Here is an 18703-nt window from a genome sequence, read left to right on the forward strand (position 1 = left end):
GACATCTTTCAAACCCATTCAAATGAATGAGTGAGAGAGTCCTGCAGGTTTCCGTCCCCTGCTCTGTTTTGTGCAGGAAACAGAAACCTGCAGAACAGAGACCGGGCACAGATGTGAACAAGCCCTGACATATATAGCACCCTACTACTACCCATATATAGTCCCTACTGGTGCTATTGCAATGTAATGCAGCTAACTGATTTAATTGGGAATTTGTGCCAATAATGCGTTTTATACAGAATTGAAAAAATATCCAAAATAGTCAACCATCAAATCTGAACCAGGACATGAATGACAATGGTAAAAATACCGATGCAAATTCTTTTATTTAGAAATTACAATAACATGTAAAAAAGAGACATTCAGATTGACCATGATCCCATAGACAGAAGTCAATGACACCCAGCATTGTTACAAGAATAATTAGTAATATTGCAGAAAGAGAGAATAACCATGTTCAGCATGGCCAAGCCCGACTGTCCCATCTCAGACCTTTAAGTTAGTGTTCATCTGGCCCTAAGCAGAAAACCTTGAGTAGTGATGTAGACTAGTGACTTGTATGGGGATGCCAGAGACAGCGGAGTACAGCACTCAGCCATCTCCTGCAGTCCCATAGAGAATAAATGCAGTGCATAAAATCAACCTGCGGTCCATTCAGACACTGTACAGGACTCATTCTTGTGATTGTTAAGGGTCCTAGCAGTCCGAAACCCCCTCCCAACCAGCGAGTTCCACGGCAAAGGGAGTAACTTGGAATATCCTTTTATACAATAGTAAAGAATACTGTTGCTCTTACATGCACCAAACTAAAGGCAACTACAAAAATGAGTGTACTAGTTACTAATATGGATTACAACCCCCTCCTCATACACATATATGCCCAGTGAGCCTGAGGGGGTTGTCTATCCACAGTCCTGTTTTGGGATAAGGTCTGGAATATTCTATACAATCATGCTGGGCTTTATATTCTGGGAAAGGGCATCTGTTACATTGTAATGTATATTTAGTTTTGTTCATCTCGGATAATACATAGTAATATAGGGTTAAATAAAGTTTCTGTTTCATGGTCTGGTCAGCACATTTTCTGTGCTAACGTTGATACATGGCGCTACGCCTTTCCAATACTGTGAAGATAGTCATGATCAGACTGTAAACCTGTCACTTATTTCATAAGAAAACTAGCTCCATGCACTGTCAATAGGTGCAGGAGAGAGGAAGCATGATACAAAAATATAAAACATTCCAAAAATAGATCTGACTCCGTGTCCCTTATACATAACCGTATACAAAAGAATGCACAAAATCCACCCCCGCTGTCCCAATATGAAGTAGGAGCCGGATAGAGTTACTGCGAGCCCCTCTATACACGACGAGGCTTCAAAGGATAAAATGCTTACATTCTGTAGGTCTATAAAAATATCAAAAATGCTTGTTTGGTCTTTAAAGGATTTTGGAAGATAATGGAGAAAGTGAATTATTTACAAATAAATTATCTATTGGTGACATTGAGAAATTAACCGAGTGCAATGCACCTATAGGAAAGAGACATGGTCGCTCCGTATGGAGGGCGGAATACTGAAGGAGGAGCAGGCAGCTGACAGATCAGTGAGATGTTCATTTATGGTTGCAGTCGCGTTCGTGTAAAGCTGTGGTCGGTCCGGGATTTATACTCTGGCCTTCTTGAGAGGCACGTCACCGAGGTTAATCTTGGGCATGTCAGCGGTCGGTGTGAAAGGGATCCTCTTGGTAGCCACCTTTTTCCCAATGGTCTCAACCTGTAAAAATAGAATTATTAGAAAACTGGACATGTAGAACATGAGTGACATTTTGGGCAAAATCCTTTTGTTTGCTAAACTATGGGGCACGGGACTGCGTATTTTGGTCCTGATTCTGATGCGGGAAGCCACGTCAGAATAGGACCAAAATGCTCCTGCCATGACTGTCGTTGGCTTCCGACAGTAGTTACTTCCCACTCCGAATGAATGGACCTAGTCCGGAGGGTGCTGTCGCGAGGCGGACGCCGGGGCTGACCCAGCTGTGGAATCCGCCTGAAGAAAGGGCAGCTCACTTCTTTTTTCCGTAAGTCGGAACATACCGCTCACGGAAAAAAGGAAGCTAGCGGTCTACATAGACCTCTATGGTGAGGGGGTGGATTCGGCATCAAAATCCGCCCCCTCTTGCCCCGTGTGAACGAGCCCTTAGGATGTGCTTTTTCCACTCCAGTCTGAATAATGCTTGTTCTATCACAGTTTGCTCCTGGTTTATGGACAACGTGCCAGTCTCATCATACAAGGTGTATCCTCCAGGGTCTGTGCACCTAAACAGATATCTATACCCGCTCCTTGCTCGCATAGATTTCTGGCATTATTTATACCTCCTTAGAGGAAAGTGGGATAAGGTGCACCGAAACTTAGGTTGTAATTTTTGTGCAAAACTTTGGACCTGGATTTTTTTCATGGCTTGTGACCCCTAAGCCATGATAAATCATCCCCAAAGTTTATTAATGTGAGCATGCATGTATATTCAAGTATGGCATCTACCTGTTTGTGCAGTGAATTAGAGATCCAGTAGCCTTTATATTATGAACATGGTCACCTTGACATTAAGCGAGCCTGTCAACTTGTTTCACGTCACGAAATCATTAACAATTGGATAGGTCACATAAAACAAGTGCAAACAAACTTAGGCACCTCAATAGCACTAGCATAGCTGAAGAAAGTAACTGTATCTCAGTCGTTCACCCCTCCCCTGGCTTTTTATCAGTAATCCCTTAACTCCCCTCTTCCAACCTGATTGACAGATTTAAGGCTTCTGACATCATACGAATGGCCGCGACGGGGAAAGTCACTGCTGGAATCCAGTGGCATTTGCACTGAGGTTATGAACAGTAAGCCCGTTGTTTATGTGATCTATCCAGCATTATTAAAGGTTTATTAGTGCGAATTATCCTGACGGACTCCCTTTAATGGCTAGCAGATGTTGGAGAATATCCAGGATACGTTTAAGCAGAGTTCCCATCTTTGGCCTCTAGGTGGCAGCGCATACAAAAGAAGTTTGTGCTGCTTCTCTGAACTAACTGCGACACAATTACGTTGCTTGAGAATCCTGTCCAAGATTAAAGGGGAAGTGTTTATATTAAAAAGTCACTAAATAATGTAAAATAACAAGTTTTTAGTGTTTTATTTGGATGATGCAGTGAAGGTTAGAACGTCATTAGGAGTCAATGTTCAGACTCTGGTGTGAGTCATGCTAAGAGGAAAGTACAGATCATTTCTGCTGATCCCTTCGGTCACTTATGTGCACATTTCAGAATGTCTGTACGGTTACACCCATCTAACAGGCTGCGTCACCCACAGGATACATTCCTTGCGTCTCACTAGTCACATTTTATGTCGAAAAATCTGTCTGTGCCTAAATATCATGAGGTTGTAGATAGGGAAGGTCAGCGATATGAACATGATACCATAATGACATGGACAAGGATACAGCCCAGCTTAGGTAGTGGCCTATTACATCAACTTTACAGAAAAAGCTTTAGCTACAGTGTACTCCTCTATGACTCAGGGGAAACTACGTAAGAAGGACATACTCATTCTATATCAGACATGAGGCACAGACAACAAATTTGGATAAATTACATGAATTACAGCAGAGGACTGCCAAGTATCAGCTCTGGCAGACCAACCCATCCTGCATGACATGGATAGTCATTCACTTTAAAGGGGTTTCCAGGCTTGTTAATTCTTAGGATAGATTGTCAATTGAAAATCAACGCCCCAGACCCCTGCAGATCAGTTGCACTCCTTGAGCGCCATATCTACTTCTCATTTAACGGCCACATGAGCTTTTCGCAACTCAGTCCCATTCAAGTGCAATACCAAGCACATTTGGTATACAAATATATGGCACTGTGCTTAGTATTCAGGAGAGAGGCCGCAGCGTTCACCCAAATGCTGAAAATGGGAGTCCCAGTTGTTAGAATGCTGCAGATCTCCAATTGCTTACCTAACCTTGGAAAATCCCTTTAAAATGGGCACTTCTCCTGGCAATAAGTTTAAAACGCACTCACTATTGCAGCCTGCTCTCTGACTACATAAATAGCCCTACCAAGGACAGAATATATCCCATAATGCTTGGTTATTCTATGGGGACTAATGTGTACCTGAAAACCAATGTTCTGCAGCTCCCAGTGAAGATCATCCAGAACCCGTCGGCCATCGAATATGAATGCAGGCTTCAACATCTTGGAATGGATGCGCTGGAAATCCAGTTCCTACCACAACAAAGACAAGATTATCAGCTTTCATATTTCCCTCTATGAGGATGTAGATGTACAAATCCTTTAATATTTTTTTGCAAATTTTTTATGGGAAGACTCACCTTAAACATGTCCCATTCTGTACAGATGACCATAGCATGAGCCCCCTCACAGGCCTCATATGGATCTGTGGAGATATGGACCAGCTTCTCCACTGAAAGAATTAAAAAATACATTAATCCTCACTAGGTATGGTAACAAATGTGAAAAATCTGGAAATAATTCAGCGTAATGTCCTACATAGTAATAACATGTGTACTAATGATGTCAGGAAGGAGCAGCCAAACACATGGGAAAGATCAAAGCCTTCAATAACTAGAAATAAACAGCAATCGTGACAATAGAGGGCTTCTAACCTCTCCCATATGTATGGCTTCTATATGGAAGAAGCAATTCTAGCTGCGGCAGTCCCAGATTACTTACCTCGGTCATCAGCAGACACTCCGGGCTGGGATAAGTCCATGACTATCTGTTCTCTTGGTACCTTGGGGTCATATATGTGCAGCTTGGCACCTTCATCCATTAAGTATTTACTAATGTAGATACTGGAAGACTCTCTGTGGAAGAATACAGAAACAAATTCAGACAATACTAGTTACATCAATTGATCCAATTATATGACCGGGTGCATCTATATACAGCCAAATAAAGGCGCTATACAGTCAAGAGGTCGGACGTTGGGTTGTCTTTCCTATACCTGACCTCAAATACCAATCTCAAAAATTTCAAGGGATGGCAAACAATACGTACAGGGACTACATAGAGATTTATGGTAAATTGCTTTAATGGCATGCTACAGCACTTGCCAGATAGACAAGGCCGGAGCCTTAGTGTCTAGTAATGTCACTTACCTTGTGTCGCCGGTGTCCTTCTTGAATGCAAAACCTAATACAGCAATTTTTTTGTCTGCTACCGTGTTAAAGAGACAATCAATAATCCTGGAGGTAAACCTTCTCCTCTGGTAGTCATTCATGTCAATGACCTGGTACGAAAAAAAGAATATAAATTGTGATGCAGGTTGTGGTGTAGACATACAGACACTGAATGCTGATGTGTAGTCCAAGCAGGTCAGAATGATACATTGTACTCTCCAAAGAACAATGTATAGTCATACAAAATTGGGTTTAAATTCACAATACTTCACTATAAAACTAATGGGAGTGAATGGCAGACATCTGTACGTACCTGTTGCCAATATCTTGCAACTTCGTGCAAATTTAAAACTTCACACAAATAAACTAAGTTCAGGACGTCTTTTTGGAAGCAGCTACCACCAAAACCTATACGTACACAGAACATTAGGTTATACATAGGATTACACAGAGCGGATATATATATATATATATATATATATATATATATATATATATATAATCATTATTCCATGACTGACAACAAGATCGACTATAGACCAGTGACCTATACCTACATCCACCTTCCTATCTAGTGGTCTCCTTACAGGATTTGGAACGCACTGAAGTTACATAGTTACAGGATATTCAGTATTATGGAGCTGGAGCTAAAAGGGAAGACTGGCCATTAACTTTAGTGCAAGTCTATGACCTGAATGAAGCCAATGGTGTGATATTCCGCAGCCCTGTTATTTAGCTATTGCTTGGGGGACAACAATGCAGTTTCTTAGGCCAGCCATGCACTGTGGTAGATGCTAGATGAATGACAACTATTCCTACCAAACCCCCAGTAAAGAATACATGTATTCCCAAAGGGGAAAGGAGAATAAATTACACCTCTGGTGGTGGCCATGAAAACAAAAGGATCAGGCATATTGAAATTTATCAGCCCGATCCTTCAATCCCACTGATATCTGCTGTTGAGGGAGAGCTGGTAAGACATATACACATCAGATGGTCTTCCCGTCTTCCCAAAATTTGCAGGTTTGGGCAGCATTGACCTACGGTGTACAACCACCATTAGAGCTTGTGCTATTGTGCAATCAAAGATCCACGTGCTGCCCTTCCACTCCTTCACTAGTATAAGGGAAAGGAGTCATATTGTGACCCTGAGGGTAACTTCTTCAAAAAGATTGAGCAATACTGCTGCATAGAGATGAGCGAACACTGTTCGGATCAGCCAATCTGAACAGCACGCACCCATAGAAATGAATGGAAGCACCTGTGACGCTGACTTTGCCAGCGGCTGGCCGTGTTCGCTCATCTCTACTGCTGCACTCTCAGGGTCACATTGCGACTCCATTCACTTACATTAGTGAGAATCACAGGATGACATGGTGATCTTTGGACACGTGACAGGAGTCTCCAGGACATGGAGTTCACAATAACTGGTAACATAACACGTACCCCTACAACCTGACACTAACTCTTAGTAGAATAGATTCCTGCATGGGATAACTTCACATTTTAAGCCTTACAATACCAGGATCAAAATCACCCACCTGGAAGTGTCTATTGTACAGAATGACTAATACAATATATACAGTACTAGCTGGTACCCGCGACTTCGTCTGCGGTGATTGTAGCAATGGGTATATACAGGCACGGGTAAGGTTTTCGTAGTGTGTATAAGGTATGGGATATGAAATGTAACTTTGTATCTTGTTTTTGCTGTAATTCTGAGAGCACATGAGACTTTTGTGTTGAAGTTAATTTGTATTAGAGCTGCTATACGGTGTTGTGAGAAACTTTACATAGTGACTGTGGGACAGAAGTATTTGAAGTTAACCCTTTCCCGCCAATGGCATTTTTTGATTTTCGTTTTTGACTCCCCTCCTTTTAAACCCCATAACTTTTTTATTTCTCCGCTCTCAGAGCCATATGAGGTCTTAATTTTTCCTGGGACAAATTTTTCTTCATGATGCCACCATTATTTATTCTATATAATGTACTGGGAAGCAGGGAAAAAATTCTGAATGGGGTGGATTTGACGAAAAAATGCATTTCTGCGACTTTTACGGGCTTTGGTTTTACGGCGTTCACTGTGCAACCAAAATGACATGTGCCCTGTATTCTGTGTTTTGTTATGATGCTGGGGATACCAAATTTATATGGTTTTATTTACATTTTGACCCCTTAAAAAAATCCAAAATTGTGTTAAAAAATTTTTTTTTTGAAAAGTCGCCATATTCCAACAGCCGTAACTTTTTTATACGTGTGTGTACGGGGATGCATAGGGCGTCTTTTTTTGCGGGACCGGGTGTACTTTTTAGTTCTACCATTTTCGGGAAATGTTATTGCTTTGATCACTTTTTATCAGAATCAAAACAGTGAAAAAACGGCGGTTTGGCACTTTTGACCATTTTTCCCGCTACGGCGTTTACCGAACAGGAAAAATATTTGTATAGCTTTGTAGAGCGGGCGATTTCGGACGCGGGGATACCTAACATGTATGTGTTTCACAGTTTTTAACTACTTATATATGTGTTCTAGGGAAAGGGGGGTGATTTGAATTTTTAATCCTTTTTATTTGTTTTTATTTTTTTTTAAACTTTTTTTTTTTGCATTTATTAGACCGCCTAGGGGTATTGACATGGGTGGGCGGTGTCGCGGATTGTCAGAGCGGTGGGGGTTGGCAAACATGGCTGCTCCGGAGCGTTAAAGAGAACCTCCTGGAGTATCGGTAAGGTGAGGGGCAAAGTGGTAAAGTATATGTATATGTGATTGTGTGGGGTTAGGGGCGAGGCTGCAGAGGGCAATATGAATTTTGTGGCTTGCTATGGTCCAAAGTGTGTGAGATTGCAGAGATGGTGGTGTGAGTTTGGGTTTTGTGGGGGTCCTGGCACAAATGTATGTGCGCTATTGTGACGAAAAGTAGCCTATTACGCAATCGGGTGTATTAGCTATGTTTGTGGAATATTTCAGCCAAATCGGTCGAGCAGGTTTTGCATGATTGAGTAACAAACATCCAAACACACAAACCCACAAACATCCAAACTCACAAACTTTCACATTTATAATATTAATAGGATTCTTAAAGGACATACTTACCGACACTGGCTTTAAGGAATTTATTTCCAATTCTCTGGTCCATTCCAATCGCCCTGGCCACTTCTTCCACATCTGCACCAGTTGCCTCACATAAGGCACTGATAGAGTTAATACTGCTGATCCTCTGAGCAAGGAAAGCATTAGCAGCCTAAAAAAGGAACGAAAATCAACTAATGACGTTAACATATCACAAGGCCCCCTGCCATTTTCTCATGTATGTGTATGCACTTACCAGCTTAGAAAGCTCAGAAGACCAAGTGTTGGTTGTTATGATCTTCTCAGAAGGGACCCAGTGTTCATAGACCGCACACAGAGCACGCACCGCTTTCTGTCCCTCAGGGGTCTCATCTCCTCCAATTAAGACCCTGTCAGGGTTTTTAAGATCCTTGATAGCTGTTCCTTCCGCCAAAAATTCTGGGTTGGACAGCACCTTGGGTGAAAGGGAGATCAAATGATTGCTACAGGCGAAATCAAAGAGTACTGTACTTGTGCAACCACTGAAGCTGGCGAAGGGTGTGACGCATATATGTATGCTAGCTTGTCGCCTTTGCCAAAGCCGCAATATTTTGTGCAAAATCATACTGGAGTGACATGCCACAATATGACATGCCCCTTCTACCCGCGGATTCCGTGGCCAACTCAGCCACAACATCTGTGGCGCGACATTCCCTCCCGATTAGGCCCAATCATTCGGGCATAATCTGGGGCGGGATGCCGTCGCGGCTAACAGCACGGTATGTTCACATGCAGAATCCATTTTCCGCCATGTGAACATACCCATAGAAGTCAGGGAAAACCTAGGAGGATGTATGCTGGATTTTAAAATAGTCTGATATGAGGATTCATTGTTAGGGTTACCTGGAGATTAAGATTGGGTTTTGTGTTGGCATCAAAGATCCTGCGTATGCTCTCTGCAGCTCTCACAGGCACGGTGCTCTTCTCCGTCACAATTTTGTACCCATTTGAGTTCTGCACAATCCTTCGGGCACAAGCTTCAATGTATTTAAGATCTGCGGCTCGCCCTTTTCCCATACCATATGTTTTTGTTGGGGTGTTCACCTGCCCAAGAAAAAGTTAAAGTTCAGAGCTATTCTAAATTATGCAAACGTCAAATAAATTTAGAAATATGGTGTCAGCAAATAACAGAGGAACTCGTCTGGCAGCATTCTGTCTTATATATTATTTCACCCAAGGGTTATGTACTTTTTTTTAAACTCGTCTTATTGAAGGAGAAGTAACATAACAAACGATGCAGACAGGCAAATACAGGCAAATAAGTTCAAAAATAAAATACAAAGAAAATTTCAAACAAACAAGCAAAGATCTGCCACGACGCCGACCCACCGCGGTCCACCACTAGTACACATACAGGAAAATGCAGCAAGGAGCAAAGCAACTCGACAGCTCCTACTCAAGGTGCAAAGGCGCCCAGCACATGGAGGGAGGAGAGTACTGGGTAGCAGGAGAAGCACACCATGCTCCCCAGACCTTAATGAATTTCTGGGGGCAGCCCCTACCCTTATATATAATTCGATTAAATGGGAGGATTGAATTGACCAGTCATCGCCACTAAGATACCGATGGAGAGGCTCTATGAACCTATGGGAAGCTCATGACATGCATGCTCGGTCTTATAACATTAACCTAATTGAAGAACCCAAATGATTCATTGCAATATGTACCTTATTAGAATAGAGGTCTGGAGGGGGGGGGGGAGGCAGGAACGACTCTGCTGGTATATGGATTTATATATCAGCGGGTTTGGCTTTTACAGATCTGCCTTCTCCATCCTCATCCAGGAACCCCTATGTATTCACACACCATAGCAACACTTTAACAGGGCCTATATAAAATTAATTTGTTCCCCCCCATCCTTGTGCATACACCATGTAACCTCTCTTATAGATTAATGTTGGGGCCCCCGTATTACTTACAGAAATGAACACAAGATCGGCTTCTTGTATGGCTTTATCAATGTCCGTGGAATAAAACAGGTTCTTCCCTCGGCAGGACTCAACCACTTCTTTCAGTCCAGGCTGCACAAAAAAATTTAAAAGAAAGTTATATAAAGGTAAGAAAATCCCATCTTATAAGAACGTTACAAAGAACAGACCGCGGCTCAGAATATCATTGAAAAATCTGGTTGAAATGTCACTCAGTTCAGTAGTGATCTGTATGGAGATTTAAAGGATTTATCCAGTTGTTTGGTTTTTTTTTAATATGGGCCTAATAACAGGATGCATCAATACAAAACACTTCCTAATGTATATCCTATTGAAATTCAGACCCATTTATCCGATTTATTTTATGGTCAATGAGGTTTCATTTACAAGCCCACTACTCCTCCCAGCAAGCAGTTCAACCAGCAAATGAAACGGCACAGCAGAAGGTGACACCAAATGTGGGAATAATTTATTAACTGTGTTTTCCTTGCAGGGGAGAGTGGAGAAGGGAGGGGTACACAGGTACAAGAATCATGGGAAATGTAGTCTGTCCACAGAGTCACTGCATGTAAATAACAACAATACAAGGAGCAGCAAGTAAAATAAAGCCCAGCAAAGGGTGCACAAGGGAACAGTGAGGATTTATCAGTATTTTGGAAGCTGGATAACCCCTTTATGAGGGGGTCAAATTCAAGGACAATGAATTGTGATCTGGATCGTATAAGCCTGGGTTCATATACAATGGTTATATTGTATGTGCAAGAGCCAGACACAACCGACCACAATGTTATGCACTGGTCCAGAGTCCGAGGTCAGTAGTAAAATGTACGGACACATCCAGTCTTTGGATATAAAACTGATCCTATTAGAAACTACGAGATCTGTAAGTTCTGTCCTCAGTTTACAGCTAGCATATTGCACTACACTGGCTGGATAGACGAGACACGGGCCTAGCAAAGATGTAGAATGCAACTGGGAAACAAAGATCTACTTTATGTGACTGTAACCTTATGACCTTTACTGAATGATGAATTATTCATACTGCCTGGAAACATAAGGTTCTCCAATGTGAACGTTTCTGCATCTACAGTAACTATACTATTTAACCACTAAACTGCCATCTGATCTGTCGGGAAACAATGTATTTGATGCTCTAGGACACTTCCTGTAATCTCTATGTGGGGGGGATTTACAGCTCTGAGCTCAGAAGTGCCAGCTCAGCAGAGGAAGTGAGGGATATCTGCCCCTAGAGGTCAGTGCCAAAACTGCAAGCTATTGTACATAATCACATCTACCGTGCTTCTCCAAAAATAAGACAGGGTCTTATATTATTTTTTTGCTCCGAAAGATAGGTTAGGGCTTATTTTTGGAGAAACATGGTAGCAGTGGATATATAAGGTACGTAAAGAGTAGCTGGGTGATGATGTAGAAGAATACATGCATCTTGTGTCACCCCCTCTACCTCATAGATTGTAAGCTCTTGCGAGCAGGGCCCTCAGTCCCATTGTGTGAAATGACTTTCTTTGTAATGTATCTTTTTGTCTGTATTTGAACCCTACAAATTGTACAGCGCTGCGGAATATGTTGGCGCTATATACATAAAATTTATTATTATACGTTACTAATAAGAATAGCAACATGAATAAATCACTTGTATCACGTTTTTTGTAAATGTGCAATTCCCCAACCTTAAAGCCGAAGCCCCATACTGCCGAAACACAATTTTTTTGTTGCAGATTTTGCCCCCCTTTTTTTTTTGGAGAAGTATAAGAACTTCCTATATATTTCCCGTTCCTTTTGCAGCCGTTCTTGGCCTCAGCTAAAAAAAACCCCACGCAACTAGATCTGCAACAAAAAAAGTTGCGTCTCCGCAATGTCAGGCCTTAGCCTAAAAAGGGTTATGGTGGGATAGAAAATTATTCTCAGTGCATTCCCTGCTGTACAGAGGAGGGTCTCCCATTAACCCTATAACTAGCTTTGTAGTGGCGCCTATGTCCAGACTCTTCTGTTGCGGGTCTGTGTGATGTCACTAACAGCGCTCTCCTCCTGCTGCTTGTACATACAGTAGTGCAGCGTCAATATGTCAGTGGGTGAGGCTGAGGAGTAAAGCCCCCTACCCTGCTGTGCTCTATAAAGCCAATTATTGGGGTGCTGGGACACCCTCTTCTATGCAGTAAGTTTACACAGTGCAGTATAGGCTCTGCAAAAAATGTTCTATCCCTATATTGCTCTTTTAACCTTATAATTTACATTACATGAGTGGTCTCCATACACTGGTGGTGATGGGTTTTATTCCCGTTATACGCTGATGTTAATCACTATCACAGCACATTACATGCTGCCATGCTTAGTCGGTATGAAGAAGCACATGAGCTATTACAGAGGCGTTTGGACAGAATTCATTAAGATTGTTTATCTCTTGAAAGATCTTGTGCCCTCTGCACCACAATGTACACAGAGACTATTGTGAACTGCTGTGAACTTCACCGGTACTTGCGGTGGTTTCCTGGCCTGTACAGGTGAAGCACGGCAAATGGCAGTAATATAGTGTAATATAGTAATATGTGTGGTTATTGCAACGCTGCCGCAGCATAAGAGACTACAGATTGTATAGCCAATGCTTTGTCCTGTACATCTAACATAACAGAGCATGTATATACAATGGCAGACGGTGCATAAAGAAGTGCTAAAGTTCACCCAGTGATCAGGTTACATACGCCTCCATATAAAGCATACAAAGACACTGCTGTATGTACACACATATAGAACAGAAAGCCAATGGAACCGTTGTACGGTAGATCTAAGGACATAAACCTCGCACATTGAAGAGTCCGTACCTCATAGATGGGCAGGGTGTCAGAATTCCAGGCATTTATTCGAGCCTCGTTCACATCCACCACTGTCACCCTGATATCGGGGCACATATGAGCGATGACACTGCATGTTGGACCCCCAACGTATCCGGCACCAATGCAGCAGATCTTCTTAATTTGAAACATTGTGATCCTGCAAAATAACCATCGACATCATATTCTTAGTACACGTGTACTACTGCAAATATAAGGATACTGTAAGTATAAATATAAGGCGGACAAGGACCTCTAGGACTGTACAAGTTAAATGGTGACTAATGCGATATTACTGCATGGGGCTTTAATACAGAATATTACTACAGCCATTCAGGTCTAACTGTAGGAGAAAAATCCAGATTGACTACCAAGCCCAAGAACGGGGAAGATTTCCCAAACTGATGACTGATCCATACATCACTGGGTCAATGATTCATGTAGAAGAAGAGACAGACGCTACCAAAATCTTGAAAGAAACTGATGGCTGAGTTTTGAGTCCCATAAGTGTGGACTTAGACTAAAGCAGACCCTACAGATTACAGTAATGTTAACCAAAAATGCTAATGTCTATGGTGGGATCCCAACATTAGGTGGTGATAAGCCACTGCCAGAACACATGCATTCTCATCCAAACCAAGTGTGCAAGTGTATGGGGATGTCAAGAAAGCTAGCCATCAGCCAAATGAACATTTTCACTCATGGGTTTCTACTGTGCATAACCAGCCTTAAAGAGGATTAAGCTATTTATGGTCTATCCTCAAGACAGGCCATAAATACGCCCACAAGCTGGGCCCCCAGACTGATCAGCGGCATAGAGCTGTCCTATACACAATACAGGACCAGAGACCGAAAGCTCTGTCCCCTGTATAGCGGCTAGTGCCGTCATGACAGCTCAGCGCTCATTGAAGTCAGTGGGACATGAGCTGCAGTGATGGCATCCGGTCACTATACAGGGGAAGGACGGGCACTCCAAAATACCAGTGCGGCTCTTGGCCCCCACCACCAATCAGGCATAAATAGCCCGGACAACCCCTTTATAATGCAACCACACAGCACCAAGCCTGTACTGAGATACTTGGGGCCCTAAAGGTGCCTATACACATTAGTCTAAATGAATAAAATTTATTAATAGGAGATGCACATGAATTATTAAGGATTAATATTATAGGAGGTCCCGTATACCAGAAGTGAAGTCTACGCTAGTAGATCTGTTGGGTGAATGTATCCGCGTCCCAGCCCTGTTCTCAAAACCGGCAAGTTGGCCAGAAAATTGAGTAACACATAACTTTTCTTTTTGGGCGAAAATGACCAACCATCAGAAACCTATGATTGTATATACACAGTTATACGAAGAGCTGTCAATCTCAGCAGGACTCTCATTGTCTGTACTAGGAGTCTGGTCAATTCTATAACCTTATATATCACAAAGCCTGGTGTTTCTTTTCTTCCTCTGTCCTATCCAACTATCAGATAGGGCAGAAAAGAAAAAGATATACATTATATCGCCCAACAGGTTCCTTTTATCTACACAAAGCATTGTCTTGAGACATGATCTTTATCTAGCAGTAAACCTTTAAGACTTAGCGAATAAACCTCCTTGGATTCCTGCTTGGTCTTACATTACCATTAATCCTATTACAAATGCAATCCTACATCAAGAGGTAGACGCCTACAGGGATTGTGGGACCCCATGCTGTCTATTACTCAAAGACCCTGGCCATTAGTACTGAGCCCCCACCCCCAGCTGATGTATACGTTACACTCACCAGTATCTCTATCATTGTGTGGGTTCAGTAGAAGGAAATGTACGTCATAAGAAGGAGGGGGGACCCTGGGGAACATTGTATACTGAGGCTGTGGTGTCAGCAGTCAGCGTGAGCGCTGTACTACAGGGCTTTCATGTCAGGGGCCTGATATATTACATGGTACATATGGTATGTGGCGTGATATCGTATGTAACTGAGGCCTTATAACACTGAGAAGTGAATGTGGATATGACAATTGTAATACAGAACATAGGGGGGGGGGGGAGACATATGGCTACGTAACCCCTGCTGTGCCACAGACTTATGTAGGAGGTACGTAAGGGGTCAACTCAAAGGTGGTGAAACATATGTGCGCTGCATACAATGAAGGCAAAGACTTCTCAGAACAATCTGGGGTGCCATAGACAATACTATTCCCAGTTGCTTAGTTTTCTCACTTTCTGGGAAAGCTGGGTACCTACTAGCATTCAACGTTTTAGAGTCGAGACAAATCTTATACAGAATCACCATGGCTGGATTTTGCATTCAGACGTGTAGGAAAGCTGGATGACAAAACAGGCCAAAACAGCGGTCACCCAGCTTTCCTAGTAACAGATATCTAATGGCTGACAGGGCCTATGTGTATAGCAAAATCAGAATTGTAGAAAATCAAACGCATACAAATAATACAATAAACTAGTATGAGGTATCACTACTAGTAAGATGGCGCAGTCATGTATAGGAGCATGAACACAGATGTAGTGTCAGGAGCCCCCAGACGTGCAGACGGCCTCGTCCGTGCAGGTAGTAAATGGCTCCTTTCATCCGCTCTGTGAATAGGAAGCATTCAGAGGAACATTGGGACCTCATCCAGTGTAAGCACATGGGATAAGGGACGCTATGACGGCAACTGATACCAATGGCTGGGCAGTAAAATACTCTGATAAATGGATGCAGGGTCACATTGCAGTCTGTAGAACTACAAGTCACACAACTGCCTGTTACTAGTGAAATCTCATATCACATAAGATATAATAAAACCCCAGAAGAATATCTTAAAGCCCTTGGGCCCCAATGAAGAATTTGTAATAGGGCCCCGCTTATCATGTATATTATAGTTCTAGGGTCTTCTTATTTTATGAGAGGCCTTTGGGTCCCGTCAGGCTCCAGGGTTGTGTAGTAATTGTACCTTTACACCCCCTACACCTATGTCCCTGGGTGACCCCATAGCAGTGATGACATTGGACAGCTTTTTGATTCGAGAAACTAAATGGTTAACTTATTAGTCTTTGATGTGGGTTGCATCACATTCCACCTGGCATATAGCTATGGCTGAGGTCAGGGCAGGGCATCATGTCAGTGGGCACATAGGAGGGAGAGCCGTGCATGTACCCCTGACCTCCAGGTCTAGATACCCTTCTATGCGAGTGGTTATCCTTTGGATGGTGGTAACTCCTAGTAAAAAAAATTAAGAAAAATCCTGACCAACCCTTTGGTACCCATTCCCTTCAATGGCTGTTGGCTATTCCTCCTGAATCCCTTATATACATACACACTTAGTTCATACCAAGAGTGCATGTGTGGAATAAGCCTCTGCCCCTACCAACAGCTTCCACCCCAAGAGGAAAAACATTGGGTGTTGAAATTCAGCATGAATGAGCCTTCAGTATATTGTTTGCAAATGCAGATAGTATATGAACCCATTGATTTCTTCGGCCCCATTCACACGACCGTGGTGGTTTTCAGTATATTATCCACTATTGCAGAGATAGACATCTCCATGGCCCCATATACACGTCCATAGTATTTAATGATCAGTGTCCTATCCATAGAAACCATCTGCAAAATATGGGCAGGTCCTATACTTGTCTGTACTCGCAACGCAGGCTCACAGATACAAGTGAAGGGAATCGTGCCGGTCTTTTAGTGGATCCGTGATCGCAGATGACATTGATGCGGAATACGGATCCATTTTGGCAGACAGTAAAAAACACCACCATCGTTTACATGAAGTCTTAAGGGAATGTCGGGAGCCCCCCATACACATTATAAAGGTAGTGATCACTTGTAGTGATGTACAGTGGTCCCTTGATGTTCGTGGGTCCGACCTTCGCGGAAGGGCTATACCACGGGTTTTAATATTAATAGAAGGATACTCCGTTGTTTTTTCGAACACCACCAATCATCAATATCATCAGAAAAGTGATGGTGAGTACCCATATCATTCATATCATATCATATTCTGTACTGTACTGTACGTAGACTATTTTGGATATGAACAGTATTGCAGGACATGAGATTAAACACCGCATCTCCACTTCGCAGAAATTTGACTTTCGTGGGCGGCCTTGGAACGTATCCCCCACAAAAGTCAAGGGACCACTGTACAGATAATGTACCGTCTGAACTCTGGCAGATACTAATCCTATACGTATAGCCAGTTTACAAGACGTTACTCTGCAGGGTTTATCAATAGATTCTACTGTAACTATCAGGCAGCCACTATTCTCCATACACATAACATACTATACCATCATGTCTTCTATACAACTCCCTATTCCGCTCTCTTAAAGGGACCAGTGACTTATAACAGAGACCTCATTGTAAGTACCGGATGATCCCTCATCACCTGGACCCCACACACCCCCTACTCTTAGTCACTGACTATGTCACATCCATTACACATAGCGGGGGGCACATATGGAGATTGTGCAATGTACAAATCAAGTTTCCAAAGTAAGTGCCCCCCTGTAAGGCCCCATTTCCTGGTGCTCATGAGGATGTGATCAGACAATCTGGAGACAATTATAAGTCACTGTAATACAGAACAGATGGAGAGAAGAACTTGTCTGTATCAGACTGTATCTGGCAGCCAGGTATATACACTACATGGATACAGTGTATACAGATGAGCATGTAGCAGAGCTGGAGCAGTGTGACAGAGCAGCAGATGAGTGCGCACTTACCTGGAGAGTGCAGTGCAGGTCCGGGCGCTCAGTCTCACTCACTGCCGGTGCCGGGTCTGGGCTCCTGCTCCTCATACCCAGATGATAGACCCACCCCTGGGGAGGAGAGGAGGAGGGCTGGGGGGCTGAGAAGGTGATGAATGGAGGCTCCTGCTCCGGATGTAGATGGCGGACCCTCCCATAGACGACACCGAGCATGTGTGCACTGCCCCCGGCTACGTCTGCTGCTGCTGCTAGACTGCAAGCTCCTGGGCCAAGTCACTGCAGCTCGTATTAGGACAGAGCTAATAAGAAGGAAGAATCTTGTATTACTTATAATATACACTCAGTCATTCCTTCTACACACTCAACTATCAACAACAAAATCACTGGCATATAGAAAGTGTAAGGGATTGTTCACACAGGACAGATAACTCTGCAGTGACATCACACCTGGTGGGGGAGATACAGTATTTGTGCTCTTGTCTCTGCATTGTAATGCTTCTTACTAGTGCTCGAGTCTCCTTAAGAGACCGCAGATTCCGCTTAAAATTGGCAGAAGTCTTTTCTCTCTAGCGGTTTCAGTAGAAAATCAGCAGAAGTCAGACCCCCATTATAGTCTATGGCAGTGATGGCGAACGTTTTAGAGACAGAGTGCCCAAACTGCGACCCAAAACCCACTAAATTATCACAAAGTACCAACACGGAAATTTAACCGTAATACAGTGCGGATCCACAATTGTGGAGAAATACGTCCCGCAAAATACAGTTGTGTGAATGGGGCTTTACAGAGCGTTCAATGATACAAACAATTTTGTATTGGAAGGTAGAGGTCTCTGCATTTGGTACTTCTGAACTATTAATGTTTTCTATTTACATCGCACAGGATCTGTTTTATAGTGAGCGTGCATTGTTATTATAAAACAGATACTATGTGATAT

The 18703-nt window shown here is 42.8% G+C and overlaps 1 protein-coding gene across 1 annotated transcript; it reads right to left on the minus strand.

Moving 5' to 3' along the window:
* Window positions 1-361: 361 nt before the first annotated feature.
* UGDH (UDP-glucose 6-dehydrogenase) lies at window positions 362-17854 on the minus strand. Its single transcript, XM_075261384.1, has 12 exons — window positions 17784-17854; window positions 13061-13229; window positions 10215-10316; window positions 9139-9339; window positions 8513-8710; window positions 8281-8428; window positions 5504-5598; window positions 5170-5300; window positions 4742-4875; window positions 4381-4472; window positions 4163-4273; window positions 362-1775 (listed from the first exon to the last, which is right to left on the minus strand). The coding sequence occupies exons 2-12, from the start codon at window positions 13220-13222 to the stop codon at window positions 1665-1667; spliced, it is 1485 nt and encodes a 494-aa protein (XP_075117485.1). The 5' UTR covers window positions 13223-13229; window positions 17784-17854; the 3' UTR covers window positions 362-1664.
* Between the last annotated feature and the right edge of the window lie 849 nt (window positions 17855-18703).

The sequence above is a fragment of the Leptodactylus fuscus genome, chromosome 1 (genome assembly GCF_031893055.1).
Source record: "Leptodactylus fuscus isolate aLepFus1 chromosome 1, aLepFus1.hap2, whole genome shotgun sequence".
In the NCBI taxonomy this organism is placed as follows: Eukaryota; Metazoa; Chordata; class Amphibia; order Anura; family Leptodactylidae; genus Leptodactylus; species Leptodactylus fuscus.

Bases quoted from the DNA above. Each gene is read 5' to 3' on its own strand.
- UGDH (XM_075261384.1), bottom strand. From the start codon at position 13,222: ATGTTTCAAATTAAGAAGATCTGCTGCATTGGTGCCGGATACGTTGGG. The intron at 8,711-9,138 runs GTAACCCTAACA...CTTTCACCCAAG, and splicing joins AACCCAATCTTAATCTCCAG to GTGCTGTCCAACCCAGAATT. The intron at 4,876-5,169 runs GTAAGTGACATT...ATTCTTCCACAG, and splicing joins AAGGACACCGGCGACACAAG to AGAGTCTTCCAGTATCTACA.